Here is a 27,283-nt window from a genome sequence, read left to right as displayed (position 1 = left end):
TTGTACACCCACACCCACCTTAACAGGCATTGGGAACGTACACACCTTTAACACCCATCCTGTCCTCAATAGGCGCTGTGAACATTTTCACCCTGAACACCCCCACCATCCTTAAAAGTCACTGGGAATGTACTCACCTTGAACACCCACCCCATCATCAACAGGCAAGGGGAGTGTACTCCCCTGAATACCCACACCATCCCCAACAGGCTTTGGGAATGTATTCCCCCTGTAAACCCACACCATCCATCACAGGCACTGGGAGTGTGCCCATCCGAACAAGCAGGGAATGGAGGAATGTTGACCATGAAGACTAATGGAGTTTATTATATTAGCCTCAAGATCAGCATTGCAGAGTTGTGCTGAAGGGCCTGTTCCCCTGTGGGATCTTCGAGTGGGACAAAGTAAAGGCAGGTCCTGCAGATGCAGTTGTCCAGGTGAACTCCCACGTGTGGTAGATGGTGCAGGTGGAACGGCCACCTAATCTGCACTGAGTTTTGTCCTCACACTACTTCGGCCGTTGCCAAGCATTGGCCCAGCCATCATCAACATTGACTGTACAGCCTCCTCGATGAAGCCCTCTCCCTCTCTGCCAGGCCCAAATCTGTCTCCATGCCCCTCTTTGTGCCCACACAGCAGCTCACGGGTGGAATTTGTTTGCCAGGAGCACGATAGCATTAACAGAGGGAGATCCCACTCAGCTCATCGTTTACCTTCTCACCTGGAATTTGTGCTCCTCCAAAACACAGCCTGTAACAATCAAACTCTGCACCTCATTCCCCCTCCAATGCCCCCCCTTCTGCCAGTCCCCCACTCACTCACCATGCCACCACTCCAATAATATCTACTCTGTATTTCAAAAAAATGCCAGTTTGATGTTATTTACAAAATTGGGGCCATACTTAAAACTTTCTTTCTTACAAATGATCTGAGCTGACAGTGTAAAAACCCTGGAGTTTACCTTGCATGAGGTTACAATTTGGCTTCGCTCATTTACCTCAAATTGATTAAGTCAATATCTTGGACCATGTGGAGTTTGCTGTCCCTGCCCTGGGAGATTGTGAAGAGGGGGTGTCACTCTGCATTCGACCCAAGAGTGTGTGGAGGGAGCCTTGCTTTGTGTTTGATCCTGGGTGGAGATAGTGCGACTATGAAAATGTAGGATGCCCACCTGCGAAGCCCACACTTCCCACCTTGATGATTGCTGGCAACTTCAATCATGCCAACCTGAAAACCATTTTACTATGGTTTCAACCACGTGAACTTCACCACCAGAGACGGAGCAACTGTACACCAATATCTCTGGTGCATATAAGGCTTCACCTGGCCCCTACTCAGATCCTGCTAACCTTTGCATGCAGACCGCTGGCAAAGCAAACTAGATCAGTTTGCAGGGAACTGGGGGACATTGCAGTACTGCAAGTCTGCTTTGAGTCCATGGACTGCAGCTGTTTCAGGAGGTGGCCACCTACAATGGTTATGTAAGCATAGAGGAGTGCACGAGCTCAGTGACTGGCTAGTGCATCAAATGGTTCACAACCTGGGCTAAGCAGAAACTATGGTTGGATGCAGAGGTCCGGGCCCTTCTCAGAGCTCATGATGCTGCCTTCAGGACAGGGGATAGGATGTCACTAAGATGAGCCAGGGCTGAACTCTCCCACACAACCCAGAAGCCAAAGCAAGGGTATGCACAGAAGATTCACTGACAGCGGTGCAACACAAGGCGCATGTGGCAAGGGATCAAGGCTATTACAGATCACGGGCAGCAAGATTGGAGTAGTGGTTAGCGCAACGCCTTTACAGCACCAGTGATTGGGACCAGGGTTTGAATCCCATACTGTATGTAGGGAATTTGTACTTTCTTCTGTGTCTGCATGGGTTTGCTCGGGGGCTTCGGTTTCCTCCCACTGTTCAAAATGTTTGGGGAGGGGGGGGTTTTGGTTAATTGGGTGTAGATTGGGTGGCACAGACTCGTGGACCGAAATGGCCTGTTACTGTGCTCTACGTCCACATTAAAAAAAAGTGAACCTTGTGAATTAAGGACAGTGATGCCTCCCTTCTCTGCACAGTTTGATGAGGAGAACAGGATGATGCCAAAGAAAGCTCCGTGTCCCTCTGATAAACGGGCCCCACGCTTAGTTGCGGTCGAGGTGAGGAGAACCCTATCAGGTCAGGCACTGAAGGACTGTGCAGACTAATTGACGGAGGTCTTCACGGATGCTCAGCACCTCACTGCAGCAGTCCATCATTCCTCCAAGGATCAACTCAGCCACTATCTGTCAATAACAGGCCTAATGACATCCGCCCTGTGGCACTTCATGAAATGCTTCGAGCATGTGGTGATGGAACTCATCAAAGCACACCTCCCAGAGACACTGGATCCATTTTCATTTGCATATAGAGGAAACCGTTCCACAGATGATGCTATAGCCTTGTCCTGGCCCACTTGGAAATTGATGTCTCGTACCCCAGGCTGCTATTCATCAACTTCAGGTTGAGATTTAATACAATCATTCCCAGAGGCTGGTGGAGAAGCTCTCCTCGCTGGGACTCAACATCCCTTTCCTAATGGAAAGCCTTTGGTCTTTCTGGGTCGAGAGCAGAATGTCAAGCACCATCACTCTGAGCACTGGTGCACCTCAGAGCTGTGGGCTCAGCCCGCTCCTGTTCATGCTACTGACCCATGACTCCGTCACCAGATCTAGCTCCCACAGTGTCAAGTTTGCAGATGACCAAACTCATCAGCATCATCGATGAGTCACACTACAGAAAATCTCATGAAATGGTGCGAGATTAACAACCTGAGTCTCAACGTGGACAAGACAAAGGAGATAATTGTGGACTTCAGAAGTTCCAGGATCGACCACCCTCCACATCACATCAACGACTCTGCAGTAGAGAGAGTGGAGAGCATTAAATTCTTTGGAGTTCACTTAACTAGTGACCTATTGTGGACTCTCAACATCTCCTCACTTGTCAGGAAGGTGCAACAGTAACTGCACTTCGTCTTAACACCATCATGTTAACCTTCTATAGGAGCTCTATCAAGAGCGTCCTGGCCAGCTGCATCACAATGTGGTACGGTTGCTGCAGAGAAATGGGTCAGATGTCATTCCACAGGAACCTGAGTGGCAGAGAGGATCACTGGAGTCCCCCTCCCCCTGCCTCATCAACCGAGCTTGTTGTCTGAAGAAGGTGCGCAAAATCATTGAGGACCCCTTCCATCCTGCACATGGTATCTTTCAGCTGCTCTCGTTGGGGAAGAGATACAGGAGGATCAAAGCCAGCGCCACCAGGCTGAGGAACTGTGTTTCCCCACGGGCAGTGAGAATGCTGAACAACTGCTCACACTAAACATCTGAGACTCTCATTCATACAAAACAGAGTCTATTTATTTATTTGTTGAGCTATAATACTTGCTCTGCATGTGTATTGTTTGTCTGTATGTCTGGTTGAGTGTCAGCATGTTTTTGCACCAAGGACCAGAGAACGCTGCTTCATCAGGTTGTACTTGTACAATCAGATGATAATAAACTTAAATGGTGGTGTAGAGGGAGCTTCACTCGTATCTGACCCCTGAATTGTGTGATGGAATGGTATGAAGGGAGCTTCAGTCTGTCTGACCCTGAGTGTGTGTGATGGGATGATGTAGAGGGTGCTTCACTCTGTGATTGACACCAGGAGTGTGTGATGGGACGGTGTGGAGAGAGCTTCACTTTGTTTCTGATGCGAGGAATGGAAGGCAATGTTTAGAGGGAGGCACACTGCTAGTTCTGACCCCAGGAGTGTGTGACGGGATGGTGTGGAGGGAGATTCCCTCTGTGTATGACCCTGGGAGTCTGACGCGAGGGGTGTGAGACATTGTTTGGAGGGAGGTGCACTGCTAGGTCTGTGTAATGGAACAGTGTAGAGGGAGGCTGTTATGAGCCCAGAGGACTCTACAACCCAGCACCAAGACAATGGTTACTTAAACAAAAATTGCTTTTATTTTTCTTTAACATAATAACAGGATCAATCTTTAACTTATTACTATTAACCTCCTTCTAATTCTAAGTGCATGTGTATATAATGTGTATATGTTCAGGAAAGTTCTTTTTTCACTTTCCAATCATTCACTTTTCATTCCTCCAAGTTCATCAATATCAGGCAATTCTCATACTGTCCACAGAATTCAACATTTATAATTTCCACCAGGTTCTGGTGCTTAAAGTTAAATGGTTTCCACTCAGGAAGGTTCTTGTTGGTTTCAGAGAGATATTTGTTGTTCGTTGGACACAATCAAACTGATTTCCTCCAATCAGTCACTTCAGTGTCTTGCCGAAGAAACTTGCCCCATCATGGGTTTTCCAAATGATAACCTCTTCTTCCAGGTCGCCACAGATTTCCTCTTGTAAGGACTACAGGGGTTTTGAACAGGCTGAACTCACAACAAGTTGTCAGCTTGCCATGTTGCAGCCTCAATTGCTCCTGTAGTACTGCCTTCTCTCTTTCTCTCCAAAAGAGAAATATCACTTGACTGTTTATTTTTCTCTTTGCTTGTAAAAACCAAAAACTTCTCCCAAGGCTCCAAACCCAATCTTTGAAAAATGTTATCAGTACTTCTGAGCCTGGACTTTATTGCCCATATACAATAGATCAGCATTCTCCATTGCTTCTTCATTGTCGATCTGCAGCAAAGCTCTGGCATTTTAAATGAGTTGTCTTTTGTGAAGTGTTACTCTGTGAAGTATAACCTACACTAAACTCTCACAATCTATCTCTTTTAAAGATGTATTTCATCCATAACTATTCTAACATGTCTTATTACAGAGGTGCACTCTGTCTAACTAGTGCTGGCCCTCATTTGATTTGCTGATTTTTTTTTCCCCTCAGTGCAGATCTGATCACAGTGTCTTCAGACAGTGAGGATTATCCTGAATACCCGGTAATTGGAGCTGATTTACTGATGTGGATGACTCTTGGCTGTGTGTTGACTGGTGCTGGCCCTCTCCAAAGGAGGGAGTGGGTGCCCATCACACCCAGGCAGGAGAGATGTGACGATGTGTGTGGGTGGGATGAGTGTGTGATGGGTACTGGTGAAACATTTCAGCATTCTGTTGTGCAGAGGCCTGGGAGTGCTTGTACATGAATCACAAAAGATTGGTTTGCGGGAGTAACCAATAATCAAGAAAGAAAATGGGACGTTGGCCTTTCTTGCTGGAGGGATAGAATTTAAGAGCAGGGAGGTTCTGCTACAGCAGTACAGGGTTCTGCTGAAGTCACCCAGTACTGGTCCCAGTCCCCTCACTTGAGGAAGGATGTACCAGCTTTGGAAGTGGCCCAGAGGAAGTTCACCAGATTGATTCCAGGTGAAGGGGTTTGCCTGTAGGGAGAAATTGAGTCACCTGGGATTCAGAAGAATAAGAGGAGATTTTAAAGAAACATTTAAAAAAATTACAAAAGGGACAGAGAAGCTTGAGGCAGGAAAGTTGTTTCCACTGGTAGATGAATCAAGAACTGGTGGACATGGCCTCAAGATTTGGGCGAGAAGATTTAGGGCCAAGATGAGGAGGAAGAGCTTCTCCCCATGAATGGTGAATCTGTGGAATTCCCTGCCCATGGAAATACTCGAGGCGGCCTCAATAATGCATTTTAGATGCAGATAGGTTTTTGAAAGATTACAACTTTAAATTTAGGTGTACAGCACAGTAAGCAGGCTGTTCTGGCCCATGAACCCAAGCCCCCCCCAAATACAACAATTAACCCACCCACTCCATACATTTTAAAGAGTGGGAGTAAACTGGAGCACCCAGAGGACACCCATACAAGCATGGGAAGAAAGTACAAACTTCCAGCACAGGATTCGAACCTGGATGCTGGAGCTCTAATAGTTCTGTGCTCACCACAACACTAACTGTGTGACTCTGGTGGAAAGGGAAGGTGGAAGGAGCTATTTCAGTGACTGGGGAACAGGTTTGATGGGCTGAATGGCCTGCTCCTGGTTCTTGTGTATTGGCTTAGAGTAAGGAGGTGGTCATTCAGCTCAGTGGGGACAGAGAGGATCAGGTGGCTGAGATTTGCTGTGATGGGATCAGGCCTGTGTTGGCTCCGTTCAGGGATTGGGGTGGCTCTCTGCTGGAACTCTCCCCCGCCACTCCCCCTGCCCTTCCTCCCTCCTCCTCCTGCCCTTCCTCCCCCCACTTCTCCTCCCAGGGAACCCCTCGCCCTTCCTCCCAGATACCACCCCACCCCTCCTCCTGGAGATCCTCATGCTCCCTCCCCGGATAGCTTGCACCCCCCTCCACGGGACACCTCCCCTCCCATCCCATCCCACTTTTTTCTTATCCCCCCCCCCAAACCGGGGATATATTCCCCTCCCCTCAACGACACATTCAACTCCCTCCCCCCCAGGATTCTTCCCATTATTCCCGCTCTTCAAGACCTTTCGCCTCCCCCAGCTACTCTACCACTCACCCTCTCTATACCCCCCTCCCCCCCCCAATCTGGGACCCTTCCCCTCCCCCAGCTATGCTACCCCTCACTTCCTCTCTAGACCCTTCCCCCTCCCCCCAATCTGGGATCCTTCCCCCTTTTCCCAATCTGGGACCCTCCCTCTCACCTCCATCCCAGACCCATCCCACCTCCATCCCAAACCAGCTCTCTACCCCCCCCCCCCGGCCCCACCTGGTGCTTCTGTCTTATTTACCCCCCCCAACCCAATTGCATCCCCCACCTCCTGGATCGCTGTTCACTCCCCTCTTTCCCCCATTAACCCAGCTCCCCCCCCCAACCACCGGACCCTCTTTTCCCTGTGGTTCCCACTCACCATTTGCTCTCTCTCTGCAGCTGACCAATCACATGAACTCTTCGCTGCTGAGTCTCTACCGGAGGAATGACAGCGGATCCAGCTCTGCCCCTTGGAGAGCATCTGAGGACTCTACCGCACTTGGACAGGCAGCGCCACAGACGACCAGAAGATGGGCGAGGACCCCAGGCAGAACGGGTGCCTCTCCTGATGGCTGGTTCATTGATCGGTCCCCAAGGACTGTTCCCACTGATCAGGTAGTGTTGCTGCCGCTGTAGACCCAGAATTCCTGTTCTCTGTCCCCACTCCTGAACTCCTAATTCTAACCCTTGCCCCTACCTCCTAATCCCTGCCTCACCCCTACCTGCTACTCCACGCCACACACTATCCATCCCCTGTCCCCCATCCCTAATCCCCTCCCCCCACAGCTCCCTTCCCATCCCCACCTGCTACCCCAGGCCACACACCATTCATCCCCCATCCCGTATCCCCTCGTTCACCAACAGCCCCAGCCCCATCCCCATATGTTGTCCCCAGGCCAAACATTATCCATCCCCCATCTCCCTGTCCCCCAACTCTCACCCTCTCCCTCAGCGATAGCCAGCCTCCTCCCCATTCCCTCCCACTGTCCCCAGACATACCCCATCTGTGCTCTGTCCCTATCCCCCCTCCCCATCCCTACCCATTGCCCCCCATGCCATGCACCATCATCCCTCCCCTGCTCTCCCTCACCCATGGCCCCTCCCCTCTCTCCTCCCCCCCCCCCCCCACACCATGATTTGGACGATGGGGTGGTTAACTGGGTAAGTAAATACACAGATGATACGAAAATAGGGGGAGTGGTGGATAGCGAGGAAGGTTTTCAGGGATGACAGGGGGATCTGGTTTGTCTGGAGAGTTGGGCTGAAAGATGGCAGATGGAATTTAATGTAGAGAAGTGTGAGGTGCTTCATTTTGGTAAAAATAATCAAATTAGGACATATGCAGTAAAGGGGAGGACATTGGGGAATGCACAAGAACAAAGAGATCTTGGAGTTACGGTGCAGAGTTCCTTGAAGGTGGATTCCCAAGTTGACAGGGTGGTTAAGAAGGCATTTGGTATGTTAGCCTTCATAAATCATAGCATGGAGTATAGTGATGCTGTGACTGTTTAAGGGTTTTGGGAGGCCAGGTTTGGAGTATTGTGTTCTGTTCTGGTCTCCAAATTATATGAAGGATATAGATAAGGTGGAGAGGGTGCAGAGAAGATTTACAAGGACTTAAAATACCTAGAGTACAGAGAAAGATTGAAGAGGTTAGGACTTTATTCCTTGGAACGTAGATAGTTGAGAGGGGATTTGTTAGAGGTTTTTAAAATTATGAAGACTAGATGCAAGTGGACTCTTCCCCCTGAGAGCAGGGGAGGTTGAACCAAGAGGACACAAGTTGAGGGTAAGGGGGGAAAATTTTAGGAGAAACATTAGAGGATGTTTCTTCACTCAGAGAGTGGGGGCTGAATGGAAGAATCTTCCGGAGGAAATAGTTGAGGCAGAGTCAATTCTTTCATTTAAGAGGAGGCTGGATATATACATGGATAAGAGGGGGTTGGAGGGTTATGGGCAGAGTATAGGCGGGGGGAACTACTCTTTGCAGATGATGCCGCTTTAGTTGCCCATTCAGAGCCAGCTCTTCAGCGCTTGACGTCCTGCTTTGCGGAAACTGCCAAAATGTTTGGCCTGGAAGTCAGCCTGAAGAAAACTGAGGTCCTCCATCAGCCAGCTCCCCACCATGACTACCAGCCCCCCCACATCTCCATCGGGCACACAAAACTCAAAACGGTCAACCAGTTTACCTATCTCGGCTGCACCATTTCATCAGATGCAAGGATCGACAATGAGATAGACAACAGACTCGCCAAGGCAAATAGCGCCTTTGGAAGACTACACAAAAGAGTCTGGAAAAACAACCAACTGAAAAACCTCACAAAGATAAGCGTATACAGAGCCGTTGTCATACCCACACTCCTGTTCGGCTCCGAATCATGGGTCCTCTACCGGCACCACCTACGGCTCCTAGAACGCTTCCACCAGCGTTGTCTCCGCTCCATCCTCAACATCCATTGGAGCGCTCACACCCCTAACGTCGAGGTACTCGAGATGGCAGAGGTCGACAGCATCGAGTCCACGCTGCTGAAGATCCAGCTGCGCTGGATGGGTCACGTCTCCAGAATGGAGGACCATCGCCTTCCCAAGATCGTATTATATGGCGAGCTCTCCACTGGCCACCGTGACAGAGGTGCACCAAAGAAAAGGTACAAGGACTGCCTAAAGAAATCTCTTGGTGCCTGCCACATTGACCACCGCCAGTGGGCTGATAACGCCTCAAACCGTGCATCTTGGCGCCTCACAGTTTGGCGGGCAGCAGCCTCCTTTGAAGAAGACCGCAGAGCCCACCTCACTGACAAAAGGCAAAGGAGGAAAAACCCAACACCCAACCCCAACCAACCAATTTTCCCTTGCAACCGCTGCAATCGTGTCTGCCTGTCCCGCATCGGACTGGTCAGCCACAAACGAGCCTGCAGCTGACGTGGACTTTTTACCCCCTCCATAAATCTTCGTCCGCGAAGCCAAGCCAAAGATAGGCGGGGGGGGAGGGGGGTGGGATCTAGCAGGATTGTTTGAGTGAACCGGTGTGGATTTGTAGGGCTGAGATGGCCTGTTTCCATGCCATAAACTGTGGTATGTTATATATGATCCCCATCTTCTGTCCCAGGGCACACACCATCCATTCCGTGCCCCCTTCCTCTCTCAAAGCCCCCATCTACACCCTCCCCCCCCTCACCCACAGCTCTCTCCCCATCCGCTTCTCCAGGCCACACACCTTCCTCACTCACGGCCCCTTATCCCCTCTCCCTCCCCCCCACCCCTTCTCCTTGCTGGTGTGCTGAATCCTGGATTCTTACAGCGCAAGGAGGACCCTGGGCTGGAGCTGCAGGAGATAGGGCGGAGGCGAGGGCGGAAGAGAGTCCGGCGCCGTGGACAGGAGTCAGCACAGGCTGTGCACGGGACCACAGAGACCACCCAACTGGACAGGACAGGTCAGTGATCACCCTGAGGAGCCATAAGTGATGTTCATAAGTGAGATTTCTGAGACTTACACGTGAAAACATGGCTCATACATGAGAGCAGTGGGGTCGGCACGCACGGGAGACGCGTATCATCTGAAGACATTGTGTCCAGCAGAGGAGTGTTGGACCGAAGGGCCATTACCCATGCTTTTCCATGTTAAGGTGCATCTTTTGTTCATCAGGCAGGCAGCGAGGGTTCGAGGTCCAGCTCTCCACCTTGAGATTTGAGGACATCGGAGGCAGTGACGACACGCTGGAGGTGATAGCATGCACCCCTACTCCCCCTCAGATCCAGGATCCCCGCTCTCCCCAACCGCCCCTCAGATCTGAGAACCCCCCCTTCTCCGCTACTCCTCTGGATCCATCCCCCAACTCCCCTTTGGATCCGAGACCCCCTCCCCCACAGACGGTGCTGGGACACTAACCCCTCTCCCCTTCCGTGCAGGCGGTGTGTCAGCTTCTGATCCACCTCCGACACCCAGAGGTTTACGAGCAGATTGGTGTGCAGCCCCCTCGGGGCTTCCTGTTACACGGGCCTCCTGGCTGCGGCAAGACCCTCCTGGCACAGGCTGTGGCTGGGGTGAGTTGACAGGAGAGATGGGAAGGAGGAGTGGGGCGTGCACAGGGGTGACGCAGTGAGGAGGGGAGAGCAGGTGAGTGGTGATGGAACCATAGAATATTACAGTACAGAAACGGGTTCTTTTGGACCTTCTAGTCTGTGCCAAACCATTTTTTTTTTTGCCTTGTCCCACTGTCTTGCAACCAGACCATAACTCTCCATACCTCTCCCATCCAGGTACCAGTCTAAATTTTTCTTAAATGTTAAAATGGAGCTCACATTCGTCACTTCAGCTGGCATCTTATTCCACACTCCCTCATGTTTCCCCTAAACTTTTTCCCTTTCACCCTTAACCCATGTCCTCTGGTTTGTTTCTCATCCACCCTCAGTGGAAAAAGCCTGTCTACATTTACTCTGTCTGTCCCCCTCATAATTTTAAATACCTCCATCACATCTGTTGAACCTTTCCCTGTAACTCAGTTCCTGAAGTCTTGGCAACATCCTAGTAAATCTTCTCTGCACTCTTTCTATCTTATTGATATCTTTCCTGTAGTTAGATGACCAAACCTGTACACAATACTCCAAATTTGGACTCACCAATTTCTTATACAACTTTAACATAACATCCCAACTCAATACTTTGATTTATGAAGGCCAAGATACCAAAAACTTTCTCTACAACCCTATCCACCTGTAACGTCACTTTCAAGGAATTATGTATCTGTATTCCCAGATCCCTCTGTTCTACCGAATGCCTGACCATTTACCGTGTATGTCCTTTCTTGGTTTTTCCTTCCAAAATGCATTAAATTAGCCCATTTTTCTACCTGGTCCAGATCCCTTTGCAAGCTTTGAAAACATTCTTCGCTGTCCACAATACCTCAGCAATCTGCAAACTTGCTGATCCAATTGACCACATTATCATCCAGATCATTGATATAGATGACGACAGCAATGGTCCCAGCACCAATCCCTGAGGCACCACTAGTCACAGGCCTCCAGTCTGAGAAGCATCATCCACCACTACTCTCTGGCTTCTCCCATCCAGCCATTGTCAAATCTAGTTCACTATTTAAATATGAATACCCAGCGTTTGAACTTTCCTGACTAAGCTCCCGTGTGGGACCATGTCGAAGGCCTTACTAAAGTCCATGTAGACAACATCCATTTGCTCCATGTTGCCTATACCTGCTTTACACCTTCCAAACTAGATCCCCAATATCCCTAAAAAACCAAGGTTCCCTATACCTACAAACCTTGACTTTAATCCTGACAGGAACATACAAATTCTAAACTCTGAAAATTGCACCTTTTAAGGTCCTTCACTTCCCTCGCACGTCCTTACCCGTAAACAACTTAACCCAATCCACACATTCTAAATCCTTTCTCATTTCCTCAAAATTGCCCTTTCTCCAATTTAGAATCTCAATCTGAGGCCCAGACCCATCCTTCTCCATCATTAACTTGAAACTGATGGCATTACGATCACTGCACCCAAAATGTTCCCCTACACGTACGTCAATCACTGTCCTGTCTCATTCTCTAAAAACAGATCCAGTATTGCACTCTCTCTAGTTGATACCTCTATATATAGATTTAGAAAACTTTCCTGAACACATTTTACAAACTCCAGCCGTCCAGCCCTTTTACAGGATGGGGAATCCCAGTCAATATGTGGAAAGTTAAGATCTCCTACTATCACAACCTAATGTTTTCTGCAGCTGTCTGCTATCTCCCTACAGATTTGTTCCACCAATTCTCGCTGACTATTGAGCGGTCTATAATACAACCCCATGAATGTGGTCATACCTTTCTTGTTCTGCAGCTCCACCCGTATAGCCTCAGTAGTCAAGCCCTGTAGCCTGTCCTGTCTGAGCGCAGCTGTGATCTTTTCGCTGATGAGCAATGCCACTCCCCACCCATTCAAAAGCAATGGAACCCTGGAGCATTGAGCTGCCAGTCCTGCTGCTCCTGTGGCTGTCTCACTAATGGCTATAATGTCATCGTTCCGCGTGCCAGTCCACACTTTAAGCTCATCTGCCTTTCCTTGCATTGAAATAGATGCACTTTAGAAAATTTCCACCACATTCAACCCGTTGACTTTAACGGTGCATGCAATTTTATCATCATTTTTTCCTTCATCCACTCCTCTATGACACTCTGCTTCCTCTCTCCCTGCAAGTGTAGTTTAAATCGACCAGAGCAGCAGTAGCAAACCTTCCCACTGTGGCTATGGACCTGGAATCACAGTGGACAAGATGAAGTAACCATACAAGGCATTTCTTCAGTGAATCAAATGGATTTACTGTTCAGAATGCGTGCAACCTTTTAAAAGCCCAAATCACGTGCCCGACATGCGCTGATGTCATCACACACTGACGTCACATAGCTGGTTCGATGCTGTCTGGGAGTGCCATCATAGCGCCGCTACATTGTAAGGATATTAGTCCCCTTCCAGCTTAGATGCAAACCGTCCTATTGGAAAGGGTCCCACCTTCCCTGAAAGGGAGCCCAATGATCCAGAAACCTGAAGTCCTCCATCCTGCACCATATCTTTGGCCATGTGTTGAGCTGCATTAACTTCTTATTTCTAACCTCACTCGCATATGGCACCGGTAACAATCCTGAGATCCCAGCTCTGGAGATCCTCTCCTTCAACCTAGCCCCTAACTCCCTGAACTCTCCTCACCCTTCCTACCTATGTCATTGGTCCCTACATGAACAATAATCTGACTGCTCACCCTCCTGAGAATGCCATAAACCTGATCTGAGATATCCTGGACCTTGGCACCAAGGAGACCACATACCATGTGGGATACTTGATCTTCTCCACAGAACCTCTTATCTAACTATGGAATCCCCAATCACTACAGCTCGCCTCTTCGCTTCTCTCCTTAGCCAGAGGACTAGAATCCATGCCAGAGACCTGATCTCTGTGGCTTGTCCCTTGTAGGTCCCCCACCAACAGTATCCATAATAGTGTACTTGTTATCAAGGGAATGGCCTTAGGGGTGCCCTGCACTGCCTGCCTGTCTCCTTTCCCTTTTCTAACTCACCTATCTACCTTTCTGCCTCTGAGGTACCTCCGGTCTATCACTCCCTCTGCCTCCCAAATCATCCGGAGTTCATCCAACTCCATCTCCGGTCCCTTAACTCGGCTTGTCAGGAGCTGCAGCTGGATGTACTTAAAGATGAAGTTGTCAGGGATACTGCTGGCTTCCCTGATGATCCACATTCTGGAAAAGGAGCATTTGCCTGCCTTGGCTGCCATTCCCACAGTCGATGACGAGAGGAACAAAATACACACAAAACCCGCCCTTACCTATGACTTCCTGCTGAATCCTTTTTATTCCTCGAAATAGAGTGGCCCTTTTCACTTGAGTTCAACACCTCACCCCCATTTGCCGAAGCCCCTTGAGCCAAAGCCTTTCCACTCTGACTCAGCCCACTCCGCACAGGGGTAACTCATGTTGGGGAGGAGGAGGGAGGGGTGAGTGGGTCGGGGGAGGTGGTGAGGTGCAATGGAGGAAGGGTTAAGGCACAACGGGGTGTGATGATGGGGAGGGGGTGAATGGCGATGGTGCTGTGGGCCGGGGCTGGGACCCCCCCCCCCTCCATCCTGGCGGGGAGTGCATTGCCCCTGGGACCCCTAGCACACAGGACACTGACTCCCTGTCCCCATGTAGGAGCTGGAGCTGCCATTGGTGAAAGTGGCTGCTCCTGAGATAGTGTCCGGCGTCTCGGGAGAGTCTGAGCACAAACTGCGTGAGCTCTTCGAATGGGCTGTGGTAAGTGGGCCGGGAACGAGGTGGGAGAGGACGTCAGGGTGGGCAGGGATGGCCCAGGGGGTGGGGGTGGAGAGGGGTGGACGGGGAGGTGGGATGGGGACAGGTGGGACGGGGACAGAGAGGAGAGGGCTGGGACAGAGAGGGGTGGCTCGGGGACGGAGAGGGGTGGGGGGGGGATGGAGGGGTGGGTGGGGCAAGGGGCAGGGACGGAGAGGGACAGGGCAAGGGAGAGGGACGGGGCAAGGGAGAGGGACGGAGAGGGACGGGGCAAGGGGCAGGGACGGAGAGGGACGGGGCAAGGGAGAGGGACGGGGCAAGGGGCAGGGACGGGGCAAGGGGCAGGGACGGGGGCAAGGGGCAGGGACGGGGCAAGGGGCAGGGACGGGGCAAGGGGCAGGGACGGGGCAAGGGGCAGGGACGGGGCAAGGGGCAGGGACGGGGCAAGGGGCAGGGACGGGGCAAGGGGCAGGGACGGGGCAAGGGGCAGGGACGGGGCAAGGGGCAAGGCAAGGGGCAAGGGGCAAGGCAAGGGGCAAGGCAAGGGGCAAGGGGCAAGGCAAGGGGCAGGGACGGACGGGGATGGTGGGGGCGGGGACGGAGAGGGGTGGGGCAAGGGTGGGATGGGGGCGAAAATGGAGGGGGGATGGAGAGGGGTGGGGACGGGGAGGGGTAAGACAGGAATGGAGAGAGGTAGGACATGGATGGAGAGGGGTAGGACAGGGCAGGGATGGACGGGGAGTGGGGAACAGGGACGGAGCGGGGTGAGACAGGGCGGAGAGAGGTGGACGGGGACAGAGAAGAATGGGGCAGGGATGGAAGGGTGGGACAGGGATGGGATGGAACGGGGACAGAGTGGAATGAAACAGGGACAGAGAGGGGTGGGACAGGGACGAATATGGGGGGGGACTGAGGGGATGGGGGGACAGAAAGGGGTGGGACAGGGGTGAAGATAGAGGGGGGACAGGGTGGGGATGGGGAGGGGTAAGACATGGTCAGAGAGGGGTGGACGGGGAGGGGTGGGGATGGGGTGGGATGGGGCAGGGATGGAGAGGTGAAACAAGTGGGATGGGGACAGAGTGGGGGGAAAGGGATGGAGGGGGGGACGGAGAGGGGGGAAAGGGATGGAGAGGGGGGACGGAGAAGGGGGGGAAGGGATGGAGAGGGTGTGATAGGGACAGAGAGGGTTGGGATGTGGATTGAGGGGGGTGGGACACAGATGGGTTGGAACAGAGATGGGTGGGATGGGGGCGTGATGAGGGAAAGGAATGGAGTGGGGTGGAATGGGCACAGTGAGGGGATGGAATGGATAGAGGTAGTTTGGGGCAGGGAAGGAGGAGGTGGGAATGGGATAGAGGGCGGGGCTGGAGATGGGTTGGAACAGGTGGGGAGAATGAGAGTTGGGGGAGGGATTGATGGGATCACGGTGGGGTTTAGGAATGGTATCGTCTCCAGGTGGGTTCTAAGAATGGTCCCCCACCCCCTGTGGGGTTTGAGAATGGTCCCCCCACCAGTGGGGTCTGAGGCCGTGTCCCACCTTAGGTGGAGTCTAATGGCGGTGGGTATTCATGGGGTTTGGGGACCCTGTGACAATCCCCTTTCCACCTCCCCAGGCCCAGGCTCCATGCATTGTGTTCATCGATGAGATTGATGCCATCTCCCCCCGCAGGGATGCTGCCTCTAAGGACATGGAGCGTCGCATCGTTGCTCAGCTGCTCACCTGCTTAGACGGTCAGTCAGGGATCCGCGACTGTCCTGGGAACGTTTCTTAAACCTCCCCCCCCCCCCCCCCCACCTCTCCCAGTAATATTCCCTACTACACCCCCCCCTCCCGGAAATGTTCCCTACTACCCCCCTCTCCCGGAAACATTCCCTACCCCCCAAAAAAATGTTCCCTACTACCCTCCCCACAAAAACATTCCCTACTACCCTCCCCACAAAAACATTCCCTACACCCCCTTTCCCAGAAACGTTCCTTACACCCCCTTTCCCAGAAACGTTCCTTACACCCCCTTTCCCAGAAACGGTCCTTACACCCCCTTTCCCAGAAACGTTCCTTACACCCCCTTTCCCAGAAACGTTCCTTACACCCCCTTTCCCAGAAACTTTCCCTACACCCCCTTTCCCAGAAACGTTCCCTACACCCCCTTTCCCAGACCCCTTTCCCAGAAACGTTCCCTACACCCCCTTTCCCAGAAACGTTCCCTACACCCCCTTTCCCAGAAACGTTCCCTACACCCCCTTTCCCAGAAACGTTCCCTACACCCCCTTTCCCAGAAACGTTCCCTACACCCCCTTTCCCAGAAACGTTCCCTACACCCCCTTTCCCAGAAACGTTCCCTACACCCCCTTTCCCAGAAACGTTCCCTACACCCCCTTTTCCAGAAACGTTCCCTACACCCCCTTTCCCAGAAACGTTCCCTACACCCCCTTTCCCAGAAACGTTCCCTACACCCCCTTTCCCAGAAACGTTCCCTACACCCCCTTTCCCAGAAACGTTCCCTACACCCCCTTTCCCAGAAACGTTCCCTACACCCCCTTTCCCAGAAACATTGCCTACACCACCTTTCCCAGAAACGTTCCCTACACCCCCTTTCCCAGAAACGTTCCCTACACCCCCTTTCCCAGAAACGTTCCCTACACCCTCTTTCCCAGAAACGTTCCCTACACCCCCTTTCCCAGAAACGTTCCCTACACCCCCTTTCCCAGAAACGTTCCCTACACCCCCTTTCCCAGAAACGTTCCCTACACCCCCTTTCCCAGAAACGTTCCCTACACCCCCTTTCCCAGAAACGTTCCCTACACCCCCTTTCCCAGAAACGTTCCCTACACCCCCTTTCCCAGAAACGTTCCCTACACCCCCTTTCCCAGAAACGTTCCCTACACCCCCTTTCCCAGAAACGTTCCCTACCCCACCCTCCAAGTAATGTTCTCTACCCCCGTCCCACAGACATTCCCTAAACCCCACCCCTGGAAACATCTATATCACCGCGTCCATGTTCCTGCCTCCCCCCACCCTCCCCCTACCCTCCCCCTGTGATTTTCATCCTTTCATCCTTCCTCCCTTTGCAGATTTGACATCCACTCAGGTTCTGGTCATCGGGGCAACCAACAGGCCGGATGCTCTGGACCCGGCGCTGCGACGGGCAGGTCGCTTCGACCGGGAAATCTGCCTTGGCATTCCCAGCCAGGAGGCGCGGGAACGGTGAGTGTCTCCGTTCAGAATCGTGGTTACTGGGTCCCACCCCATATTGGGGGTGCAGTTAGGCCCCCTCATTGAGGACGTGGTCCTGCCTAGTGCTTGGGACACAATCCAGCACTGCATTTCCACCAGCATCTGGCTATCCGTCTGCGCAGGGTCATGACTCCCTTTGCTCCCCCCCAGTCTGACCATTTGCACCCCCCGTATGACCTCCCCACCACCCCAGTCTGACCCTTCGCCACCCCCAGTCTGACCCTTCGCCACCCCCAGTCTGACCCTTCGCCACCCCCAGTCTGACCCTTCGCCACCCCCAGTCTGACCCTTCGCCACCCCCAGTCTGACCCTTCGCCACCCCCAGTCTGACCCTTCGCCACCCCCAGTCTGACCCTTCGCCACCCCCAGTCTGACCCTTCGCCACCCCCAGTCTGACCCTTCGCCACCCCCAGTCTGACCCTTCGCCACCCCCAGTCTGACCCTTCGCCACCCCCAGTCTGACCCTTCGCCACCCCCAGTCTGACCCTTCGCCACCCCCAGTCTGACCCTTCGCCACCCCCAGTCTGACCCTTCGCCACCCCCAGTCTGACCCTTCGCCACCCCCAGTCTGACCCTTCGCCACCCCCAGTCTGACCCTTCGCCACCCCCAGTCTGACCCTTCGCCACCCCCAGTCTGACCCTTCGCCACCCCCAGTCTGACCCTTCGCCACCCCCAGTCTGACCCTTCGCCACCCCCAGTCTGACCCTTCGCCACCCCCAGTCTGACCCTTCGCCACCCCCAGTCTGACCCTTCGCCACCCCCAGTCTGACCCTTCGCCACCCCCAGTCTGACCCTTCGCCACCCCCAGTCTGACCCTTCGCCACCCCCAGTCTGACCCTTCGCCACCCCCAGTCTGACCCTTCGCCACCCCCAGTCTGACCCTTCGCCACCCCCAGTCTGACCCTTCGCCACCCCCAGTCTGACCCTTCGCCACCCCCAGTCTGACCCTTCGCCACCCCCAGTCTGACCCTTCGCCACCCCCAGTCTGACCCTTCGCCACCCCCAGTCTGACCCTTCGCCACCCCCAGTCTGACCCTTCGCCACCCCCAGTCTGACCCTTCGCCACCCCCAGTCTGACCCTTCGCCACCCCCAGTCTGACCCTTCGCCACCCCCAGTCTGACCCTTCGCCACCCGCAGTCTGACCCTTCGCCACCCGCAGTCTGACCCTTCGCCACCCGCAGTCTGACCCTTCGCCACCCCCAGTCTGACCCTTCGCCACCCCCAGTCTGACCCTTCGCCACCCCCAGTCTGACCCTTCGCCACCCCCAGTCTGACCCTTCGCCACCCCCAGTCTGACCCTTCGCCACCCCCAGTCTGACCCTTCGCCACCCCCAGTCTGACCCTTCGCCACCCCCAGTCTGACCCTTCGCCACCCCCAGTCTGACCCTTCGCCACCCCCAGTCTGACCCTTCGCCACCCCCAGTCTGACCCTTCGCCACCCCCAGTCTGACCCTTCGCCACCCCCAGTCTGACCCTTCGCCACCCCCAGTCTGACCCTTCGCCACCCCCAGTCTGACCCTTCGCCACCCCCAGTCTGACCCTTCGCCACCCCCAGTCTGACCCTTCGCCACCCCCAGTCTGACCCTTCGCCACCCCCAGTCTGACCCTTCGCCACCCCCAGTCTGACCCTTCGCCACCCCCAGTCTGACCCTTCGCCACCCCCAGTCTGACCCTTCGCCACCCCCAGTCTGACCCTTCGCCACCCCCAGTCTGACCCTTCGCCACCCCCAGTCTGACCCTTCGCCACCCCCAGTCTGACCCTTCGCCACCCCCAGTCTGACCCTTCGCCACCCCCAGTCTGACCCTTCGCCACCCCCAGTCTGACCCTTCGCCACCCCCAGTCTGACCCTTCGCCACCCCCAGTCTGACCCTTCGCCACCCCCAGTCTGACCCTTCGCCACCCCCAGTCTGACCCTTCGCCACCCCCAGTCTGACCCTTCGCCACCCCCAGTCTGACCCTTCGCCACCCCCAGTCTGACCCTTCGCCACCCCCAGTCTGACCCTTCGCCACCCCCAGTCTGACCCTTCGCCACCCCCAGTCTGACCCTTCGCCACCCCCAGTCTGACCCTTCGCCACCCCCAGTCTGACCCTTCGCCACCCCCAGTCTGACCCTTCGCCACCCCCAGTCTGACCCTTCGCCACCCCCAGTCTGACCCTTCGCCACCCCCAGTCTGACCCTTCGCCACCCCCAGTCTGACCCTTCGCCACCCCCAGTCTGACCCTTCGCCACCCCCAGTCTGACCCTTCGCCACCCCCAGTCTGACCCTTCGCCACCCCCAGTCTGACCCTTCGCCACCCCCAGTCTGACCCTTCGCCACCCCCAGTCTGACCCTTCGCCACCCCCAGTCTGACCCTTCGCCACCCCCAGTCTGACCCTTCGCCACCCCCAGTCTGACCCTTCGCCACCCCCAGTCTGACCCTTCGCCACCCCCAGTCTGACCCTTCGCCACCCCCAGTCTGACCCTTCGCCACCCCCAGTCTGACCCTTCGCCACCCCCAGTCTGACCCTTCGCCACCCCCAGTCTGACCCTTCGCCACCCCCAGTCTGACCCTTCGCCACCCCCAGTCTGACCCTTCGCCCCCCCCAGTCTGACCCTTCGCCCCCCCCAGTCTGACCCTTCGCCCCCCCCAGTCTGACCCTTCGCCCCCCCCAGTCTGACCCTTCGCCCCCCCAGTCTGACCCTTCGCCCCCCCCAGTCTGACCCTTCGCCCCCCCCAGTCTGACCCTTCGCCCCCCCCAGTCTGACCCTTCGCCCCCCCCAGTCTGACCCTTCGCCACCCCCAGTCTGACCCTTCGCCCCCCCCAGTCTGACCCTTTGCCCCCCCCCAGACAGACCCTTCGCCCCCCCCGTCTGACCCTTCACCCCTCCCCCCCACCGTCTGACCCTTTGCCCCCCCCCCCCCCCATCATCTTCTCTGGTTGATGGCCCCTTGCCTGATCATTTTTAACTTCGACAGTAGTCAGGGTTGTGTTGAGGTTAAGCATCGTTGGTGATTTTGTGCTGTCGTTCTCTGAGCAGTACCTGATTCCCTGCAGGATTCTACGGACCCTGTGCCGGAACTTGAGACTGCCCGACTCGTTCGACTTCCAGGAGCTCGCCCGCTTGACGCCAGGATACGTAGGAGCTGATCTTCTGGCCTTGTGCCGTGAGGCTGCCATGAGTGCCGTCAACCGCATTCTCATCCAGCGGCAAGACCGTCCGGCAGATGGTGAAACCATCGTGGGACAGGTGCTGGCTACTGGTACGGTAAGTAACATTCCCCCCCTCACTGTCCCACCAGTGTGATCCTTCCCCAGGTCCCATCAGTGATGGTTCTCCCACCCCACCAGTGATGGTTCAGTTCTGCAAACCCCGTGACAATTTCCTCCCACCAGTGACAGGTTAAACCCCCCACCTTTCCCTCGGTGATGGGCTCCCCCCCAGGTGATGGTCCACCCCCTCCTCCCAATCGTGATGGTCCCATCCACCCTGGTGACGGTCGTCCCCCCCCGTGATTGTTCTCCCCCATTCCCTTCCCCTGTAATTGTCCCCCTCCCCCAGTGGCAGCCCAACCCAGGGATGGCTTCCTCCACAATTTCAGTTTTACCCTCTTCCAGACGCTGGGAAGACTGCGTGATGTACTCCGGGACCAAACCCCGGTGCCAGAGCAGAACTTGCAGGAGCTGAGAATGGAGATGGCGGATTTCTCCAGCTCCCTGTCTGTGGTGCAGCCATCTGCCAAGCGGGAGGGTTTTGCCACCGTTCCAGACGTGACCTGGGATGATGTCGGCGCACTGGAGGAAATCCGGGAGGAACTCACCATGGCGATTCTGGTACCTGGACCCTCGTGATGCTGTCCTGTCTCGACACAGATTCTGATCCCACTACCCAGCCCTAGCTCTTTCCTGTCCCACCCCTCCCTTGCTGGTCCTTCCTTCATCCTCATTGTTTGTGTCAAATGCACCAAAACAGAACACCAGAAGCTTTGTGTTGCTGTACAGATTCATACAGGAGCTGATGTTGCAATCAAATAGAAGAGGGAGGAGAGGAAAGTGTCAAAGCAGGTCTTAAAAATGGTTGTTACCCTAAAAATGCTGGAGAAACTCAGCAAGTCACTTAGTAAAGATAAGGAGCCCTTAGTGAAGGTATGAGCAAAAAGCAGGCAGGCGTCTGGATAAAACCGTGGGGAGAAGGGCAGGGGTGGAGCACGGGCCCACAGGCAGGGTGAATAGGGGTGGGAGGGCAGAAGAGAAAAAAGTGGGGGTAACGGGTGAGGGGTATCTGTGTGAATGGAGAGGGAGGTGGGGAGCTGGTGGAAACGAGAAAGGGAGGTAGATAATGCAGGGGCATCATTTTTTGCCCCCCTCTTGAGGTCCAGCTAAGAGTCTGAAAGCAGCTGGAGAGAAACTGTCCTTGACTGTGGAGGTTTGTGTTAGAACATCTGGCCCATTAAGCCTGCTCCACCATTCAATGTGATCATGGCTGATCTCCACCGACCTGCCTTTTCCCCATATCCCTTAGTTCCCCCCACTGTAAAGATCTATCCAACCTTGTCTTAAATATATTTACTGGGGTCGCTTCCACTGCTTCAATGGGCTGTGAATTCTACAGATTTACCATCATCTGGTGAAAGCAGTTCCTCCTCATCTCTGTCAGAGAGGAGGGTGGGTCCTCCAACAGGCTTCCTGAGGCAGTGGGAAATGCAGGCGGAGAGGAGGGGGAAGTGAGGTGGGTTGATGGAGGGGAGGGAGGGAAGGAATCATTGAAAGAATGGAGAGGGAAAGGTTGATGGAGGGGAAGGGAGTTGATGGAGGGGAGGGAAGGGGAAGATAGAGTTGAGGGAGGGGAAGGGAGTTGATGGAGGGGAGCAGCAGATGGAGTTGAGGGAGGGGAGTGGTGAGTGACAGAACTTGCAGCAGTGGTTCACTGAATGTTGTTGGGGGAGAGGGGTGGTGCCAGGTGATCATCACCTGTCTGGGTGGGAGGCACTGGGATCTGGTCAGGGGACCGGGTTTGGGGTCAAGGGTCTGAATTGGGTGGTGGCCTTGCTATGACTTGGACTCTCTCTCTCTCTCTCTCTCTCTCTCTCTCTCAGGCGCCACTCCGACATCCGGAGCAGTTTCAGCTCCTTGGCTTGTCGAGCCCAGCTGGCGTCCTATTGGCTGGTCCCCCAGGCTGTGGGAAGACGTTATTGGCCAAGGTGAGTGTACTTGACTGGTGGAGTTCACACGTCCCGCTGGCATCAGATTAAATGCAATGAACCTGGTTCAGTCTACAGGTTTGTCCTGCTCAGTCTCGTTCCCCCCCCCCCCCCCACCAAAGTCCCAACCCACCATTGGGTGGTACGATGGGGACATGATGAGGCGGCACCTAATGTGGAGGGGGGTGGGGTTGGAGTGAGGGGACGGTCTCTTCTTCCTCAATGTGACCCAATATGTTTTCCAGGCAGTGGCCAATGAATCTGGACTCAACTTCATTGGTGTGAAGGGGTCCCGAACTGCTCAACATGGTGAGTCCTCTGCCCCTCTCCCCCTTCTGCCTCTCTCCCCTCCCCTCTCGGCTTCTCCTCTTCACCGCTCCTCTCGCCTTCCCCTCTCCCCCTCTCCTCTCGCCTTCCCCCTCTCGCCTTCCCCCTCTCGCCTTCCCCCCTCTCGCCTTCCCCCTCTCGCCTTCCCCCTCTCGCCTTCCCCCCTCTCGCCTTCCCCCTCTCGCCTTCCCCCTCTCGCCTTCCCCCTCTCGCCTTCCCCCTCTCGCCTTCCCCCTCTCGCCTTCCCCCTCTCGCCTTCCCCTCTCGCCTTCCCCCTCTCGCCTTCCCCCTCTCGCCTTCCCCCTCTCGCCTTCCCCCTCTCGCCTTCCCCCTCTCGCCTTCCCCCTCTCGCCTTCCCCCTCTCGCCTTCCCCCTCTCGCCTTCCCCCTCTCGCCTTCCCCCCTCTCGCCTTCCCCCTCTCGCCTTCCCCCTCTCGCCTTCCCCCTCTCGCCTTCCCCCTCTCGCCTTCCCCCTCTCGCCTTCCCCCTCTCGCCTTCCCCCTCTCGCCTTCCCCCTCTCGCCTTCCCCCTCTCGCCTTCCCCCTCTCGCCTTCCCCCTCTCGCCTTCCCCCTCTCGCCTTCCCCCTCTCGCCTTCCCCCTCTCGCCTTCCCCCCTCTCGCCTTCCCCCTCTCGCCTTCCCCCTCTCGCCTTCCCCCTCTCGCCTTCCCCCTCTCGCCTTCCCCCTCTCGCCTTCCCCCTCTCGCCTTCCCCCTCTCGCCTTCCCCCTCTCGCCTTCCCCCTCTCGCCTTCCCCCTCTCGCCTTCCCCCTCTCGCCTTCCCCTCTCGCCTTCCCCCTCTCGCCTTCCCCCTCTCGCCTTCCCCTCTCGCCTTCCCCCTCTCGCCTTCCCCCCTCTCGCCTTCCCCCTCTCGCCTTCCCCCCTCTCGCCTTCCCCCTCTCGCCCCCCTCTCGCCTTCCCCCTCTCGCCTTCCCCCTCTCGCCTTCCCCCTCTCGCCTTCCCCCTCTCGCCTTCCCCCTCTCGCCTTCCCCCTCTCGCCTTCCCCCTCTCGCCTTCCCCCTCTCGCCTTCCCCCTCTCGCCTTCCCCCTCTCGCCTTCCCCCCTCTCGCCTTCCCCCTCTCGCCTTCCCCCTCTCGCCTTCCCCCTCTCGCCTTCCCCCTCTCGCCTTCCCCCTCTCGCCTTCCCCCTCTCGCCTTCCCCCTCTCGCCTTCCCCCTCTCGCCTTCCCCCTCTCGCCTTCCCCCTCTCGCCTTCCCCCTCTCGCCTTCCCCCTCTCGCCTTCCCCCTCTCGCCTTCCCCCTCTCGCCTTCCCCCTCTCGCCTTCCCCCTCTCGCCTTCCCCCCTCTCGCCTTCCCCCTCTCGCCTTCCCCCTCTCGCCTTCCCCCTCTCGCCTTCCCCCTCTCGCCTTCCCCCTCTCGCCTTCCCCCTCTCGCCTTCCCCCTCTCGCCTTCCCCCTCTCGCCTTCCCCCTCTCGCCTTCCCCCTCTCGCCTTCCCCCTCTCGCCTTCCCCCTCTCGCCTTCCCCCTCTCGCCTTCCCCCTCTCGCCTTCCCCCCAATTCCCAGCTCCACCTCCCCTCTGCCCCTCTCCTTCACCATTATTGCCTCCTCCTCCCTTGCCCCTCCACCTGATGGATCTTCCTATGCCTGCAGTATGTGGGGGAGAGTGAGCGTGCCGTGCGCCAAGTCTTCCAGCGAGCCCGAAACTCTGCCCCGTGTGTCATTTTCTTCGATGAGCTGGATTCACTGTGTCCCCGCCGTTCCGAGCACGAGGTAGGAGGGGTTGGGTCAGGTAAGGATTTGTGCGGGATATAGTGCGAGGGTCTGGGGAGCAGCTGGGTGGAGTTTTGGGTGGGGTTTATATGCATCATATGTACCCCCCCTTCCATCTTCTCCCCCCTCGTCTGCCCTTCAAATGCTTCCTCTTTGTCTGCCCCCTCCCTCCCCACCTTAAATGCTCCCTCCTCGTCTGCCCCATCCTTGTCTGCTCTCACCCCCTCCTCATCTGCCCCCACCTCATCTGTCCCCTCTTTGTTTGCCTTGTCCCTCCCCTGTCTCTCCTCTCCCTCCTCATCTACCCCTTCCCTTGCCTATCATCCCACCTGCCCATCTCCCACCTGTCCCATCTCCCCCCTCCCTTGCCCGCCTACCACTCGCCCACTCCATTACCCTCCATGCCTCTCCCGTCCATGTACCTATCCAATTCATTCTTAAATCACGCGATTGAGACTGCATTCACCACGTCAGCTGGCAGCTCATTCCGGACTTCCACCTCGCTCTGAGTGAAGAACTTTCCCCAAATGTTCCCCCTAAGCTTTTTGCTCTTGTGCTTAAAACTAAGACCTCTCATATTTATCTCCCCCAATCTATGTAGAAAAAGCATATTTGCATCCACTCTGTCTATAACTCTCATAATCTTGTAAACCTTGATCAAATCTCCCCACATTCTTCTATGCTCCAGGGAATAAAGTTCTACCTGTTTAATCTTTCCCTGTAACTCAACTCCTGAAGACCCGGTTACATCCTAGTAAATCTTCTCTGCACTCTTTCAATCTTATTGATATTCTTTCTGTAGTTAGGCACCCAGAACTGCACACAATATTCCAAATTTGGCCTCACCAATGTCTTAAACAATTTGAACATAACATCCCAACTCCAAAACTCAATTTTTTCATTAATAAAGGCTAAGATACCAACCTTGTCCACATACAACATCATCTTCAAGGAATAATGTATTTGTATTCCCAGATTTCTCTGTTCCTTCATGCTCCTCAGTGCCGTATCATTAAATGTATATCTCTATTCCAGAATGCATCACCTTGCACTTGTCTGCATTAAACTCCATCTGCCATATACTGGCCCATTCTCCCAGTTGGTCCAGATCCCTATGCAAGTTTTGAAAATCTTCCTACCTATCCACAACACCTCTTATCTGTGTGTCATCAGTAAACTTGCTTATCCACTTCACTGCATTATCTCCAACACTTCCTACTCCACCACCCATCTTGGTGTCATCTGCAAACTTCGCCACAAAACTATGCCATAGTCTATTGATTTCTGGAAAATCATTTCCAATGCCTCCATGATTTCCAAAGCCACCTCCTTCAGTACCTGTGGGTACAACTCATCCAGTCTGGGAGACTTATCTACCTTTAGTCTATTCATCTTTACTCAGCACCATCTCTCTAGTAATCCTAACTGAACTTAATTCTATTCCCTGAGACCTCTGACTCGGGGTATATTGCTATGGTCTTCCTCAGTGAAGGCTGATGCAAAATACTCATTTAGTTCCTCTTCCATCTCTTTGTGAGATGAACTTTAAGATCAGCCATGATCTCATTGAATGACGGAGCAGGCTCAAGGGGCCGAATGACCTACTCATGCTCCTATCTTCTATGTTTCTATGTGACCCATTATAATTTCTCCAGCATCATTTTCAATCAGTCCCAGATCTACCCGTGTCTCTCTTTTACTCTATATATTTTTTTAAAACTCTCAGTATCCTTTTGTATGTTTTTTGCCAACTTCCTTTCATATTTCATCTTTTCTTTTCCCAATGACTTTTTGTCTCTTTCTGTAAGGTTATGTTTCCCAGTCCTCTGTTTTCCCACTAATTTTTGCTTCCTTGTCTGCCCTCCCTTTTGCTTTTATTTTAGCCTTAACCTCTCTTGTCACCCACATTTGTGCCATTTTCCATTCATAATTATTTTCTTGGATAGTCAGATGGGTTCAACGGTGGCTAGAAGATAGATGGCAGAGAGTCATGGTGGATAACTGTCTGTCAGGATGGAGGCTGGTGATGAGCGGTGTGCCTCAGGGATTGGTGTTGGGTCCTTTGTTGTTCGTCATTCAGATTAATGATTTGGATGATGGGGTGGTAAATTGGGTGAGTAAATATGCGGACGATACAAAAATAGGGGGAGTTGTGGATAGTGAGGATGGATTTCGTGGACTGCAGAAGGATTTGGACTCCTTAGAAGAGTGGGCTGAAAGGTGGCAGATGGAGTTTAATGTAGATAAGTGTGAGGTGCCTCATTTTGGGAAGAATAACCAAAACAGGGCGTATACGGTGAAGGGGAGAGTATTGAGGAATGCAGAGGAACAGAGGGATCTTTGAAAGTGGAATCTCATGTAGATAGGGTGGTAAAGAAGGCTTTTGGTATGCTGGCCTTTATAAATTATAGCGTAGAATATAGGAGCTGGAGGTGATGTTGAGACTATTCAAGGCATTGGTGAGGCCAAATTTGGAATATTGTGTGCAGTTCTAGTCCCCAAATTATAGGAAGGATATTAATAAGGTAGAGAGGGTGCAGAGAAGATTTACTAAAATGTTGCCTGGATTGCAGTATC

General features: G+C 54.3%; 1 protein-coding gene across 1 annotated transcript in view; it reads left to right on the top strand.

The window, feature by feature from the left end:
* Window positions 1-27,283, top strand: part of nvl (nuclear VCP like) — a 66,008-nt gene that overhangs the window by 22,729 nt on the left and 15,996 nt on the right. Inside the window, 14 exon segments of the mRNA XM_069887958.1 lie at window positions 4,873-4,924; window positions 6,826-7,041; window positions 9,728-9,860; window positions 10,073-10,149; window positions 10,336-10,470; window positions 14,136-14,237; window positions 15,848-15,965; window positions 17,307-17,439; window positions 20,510-20,720; window positions 21,071-21,286; window positions 22,549-22,653; window positions 22,899-22,940; window positions 22,942-22,962; window positions 24,587-24,706. Of these exon segments, the coding sequence (XP_069744059.1) occupies window positions 4,873-4,924; window positions 6,826-7,041; window positions 9,728-9,860; window positions 10,073-10,149; window positions 10,336-10,470; window positions 14,136-14,237; window positions 15,848-15,965; window positions 17,307-17,439; window positions 20,510-20,720; window positions 21,071-21,286; window positions 22,549-22,653; window positions 22,899-22,940; window positions 22,942-22,962; window positions 24,587-24,706 (1,681 nt within the window).

This window comes from Narcine bancroftii, chromosome 6, assembly GCF_036971445.1.
Source record: "Narcine bancroftii isolate sNarBan1 chromosome 6, sNarBan1.hap1, whole genome shotgun sequence".
In the NCBI taxonomy this organism is placed as follows: Eukaryota; Metazoa; Chordata; class Chondrichthyes; order Torpediniformes; family Narcinidae; genus Narcine; species Narcine bancroftii.
The sequence above is the reverse complement of the archived record's forward strand: the minus strand, read 5'-3'. Positions and strand labels throughout refer to the sequence as shown.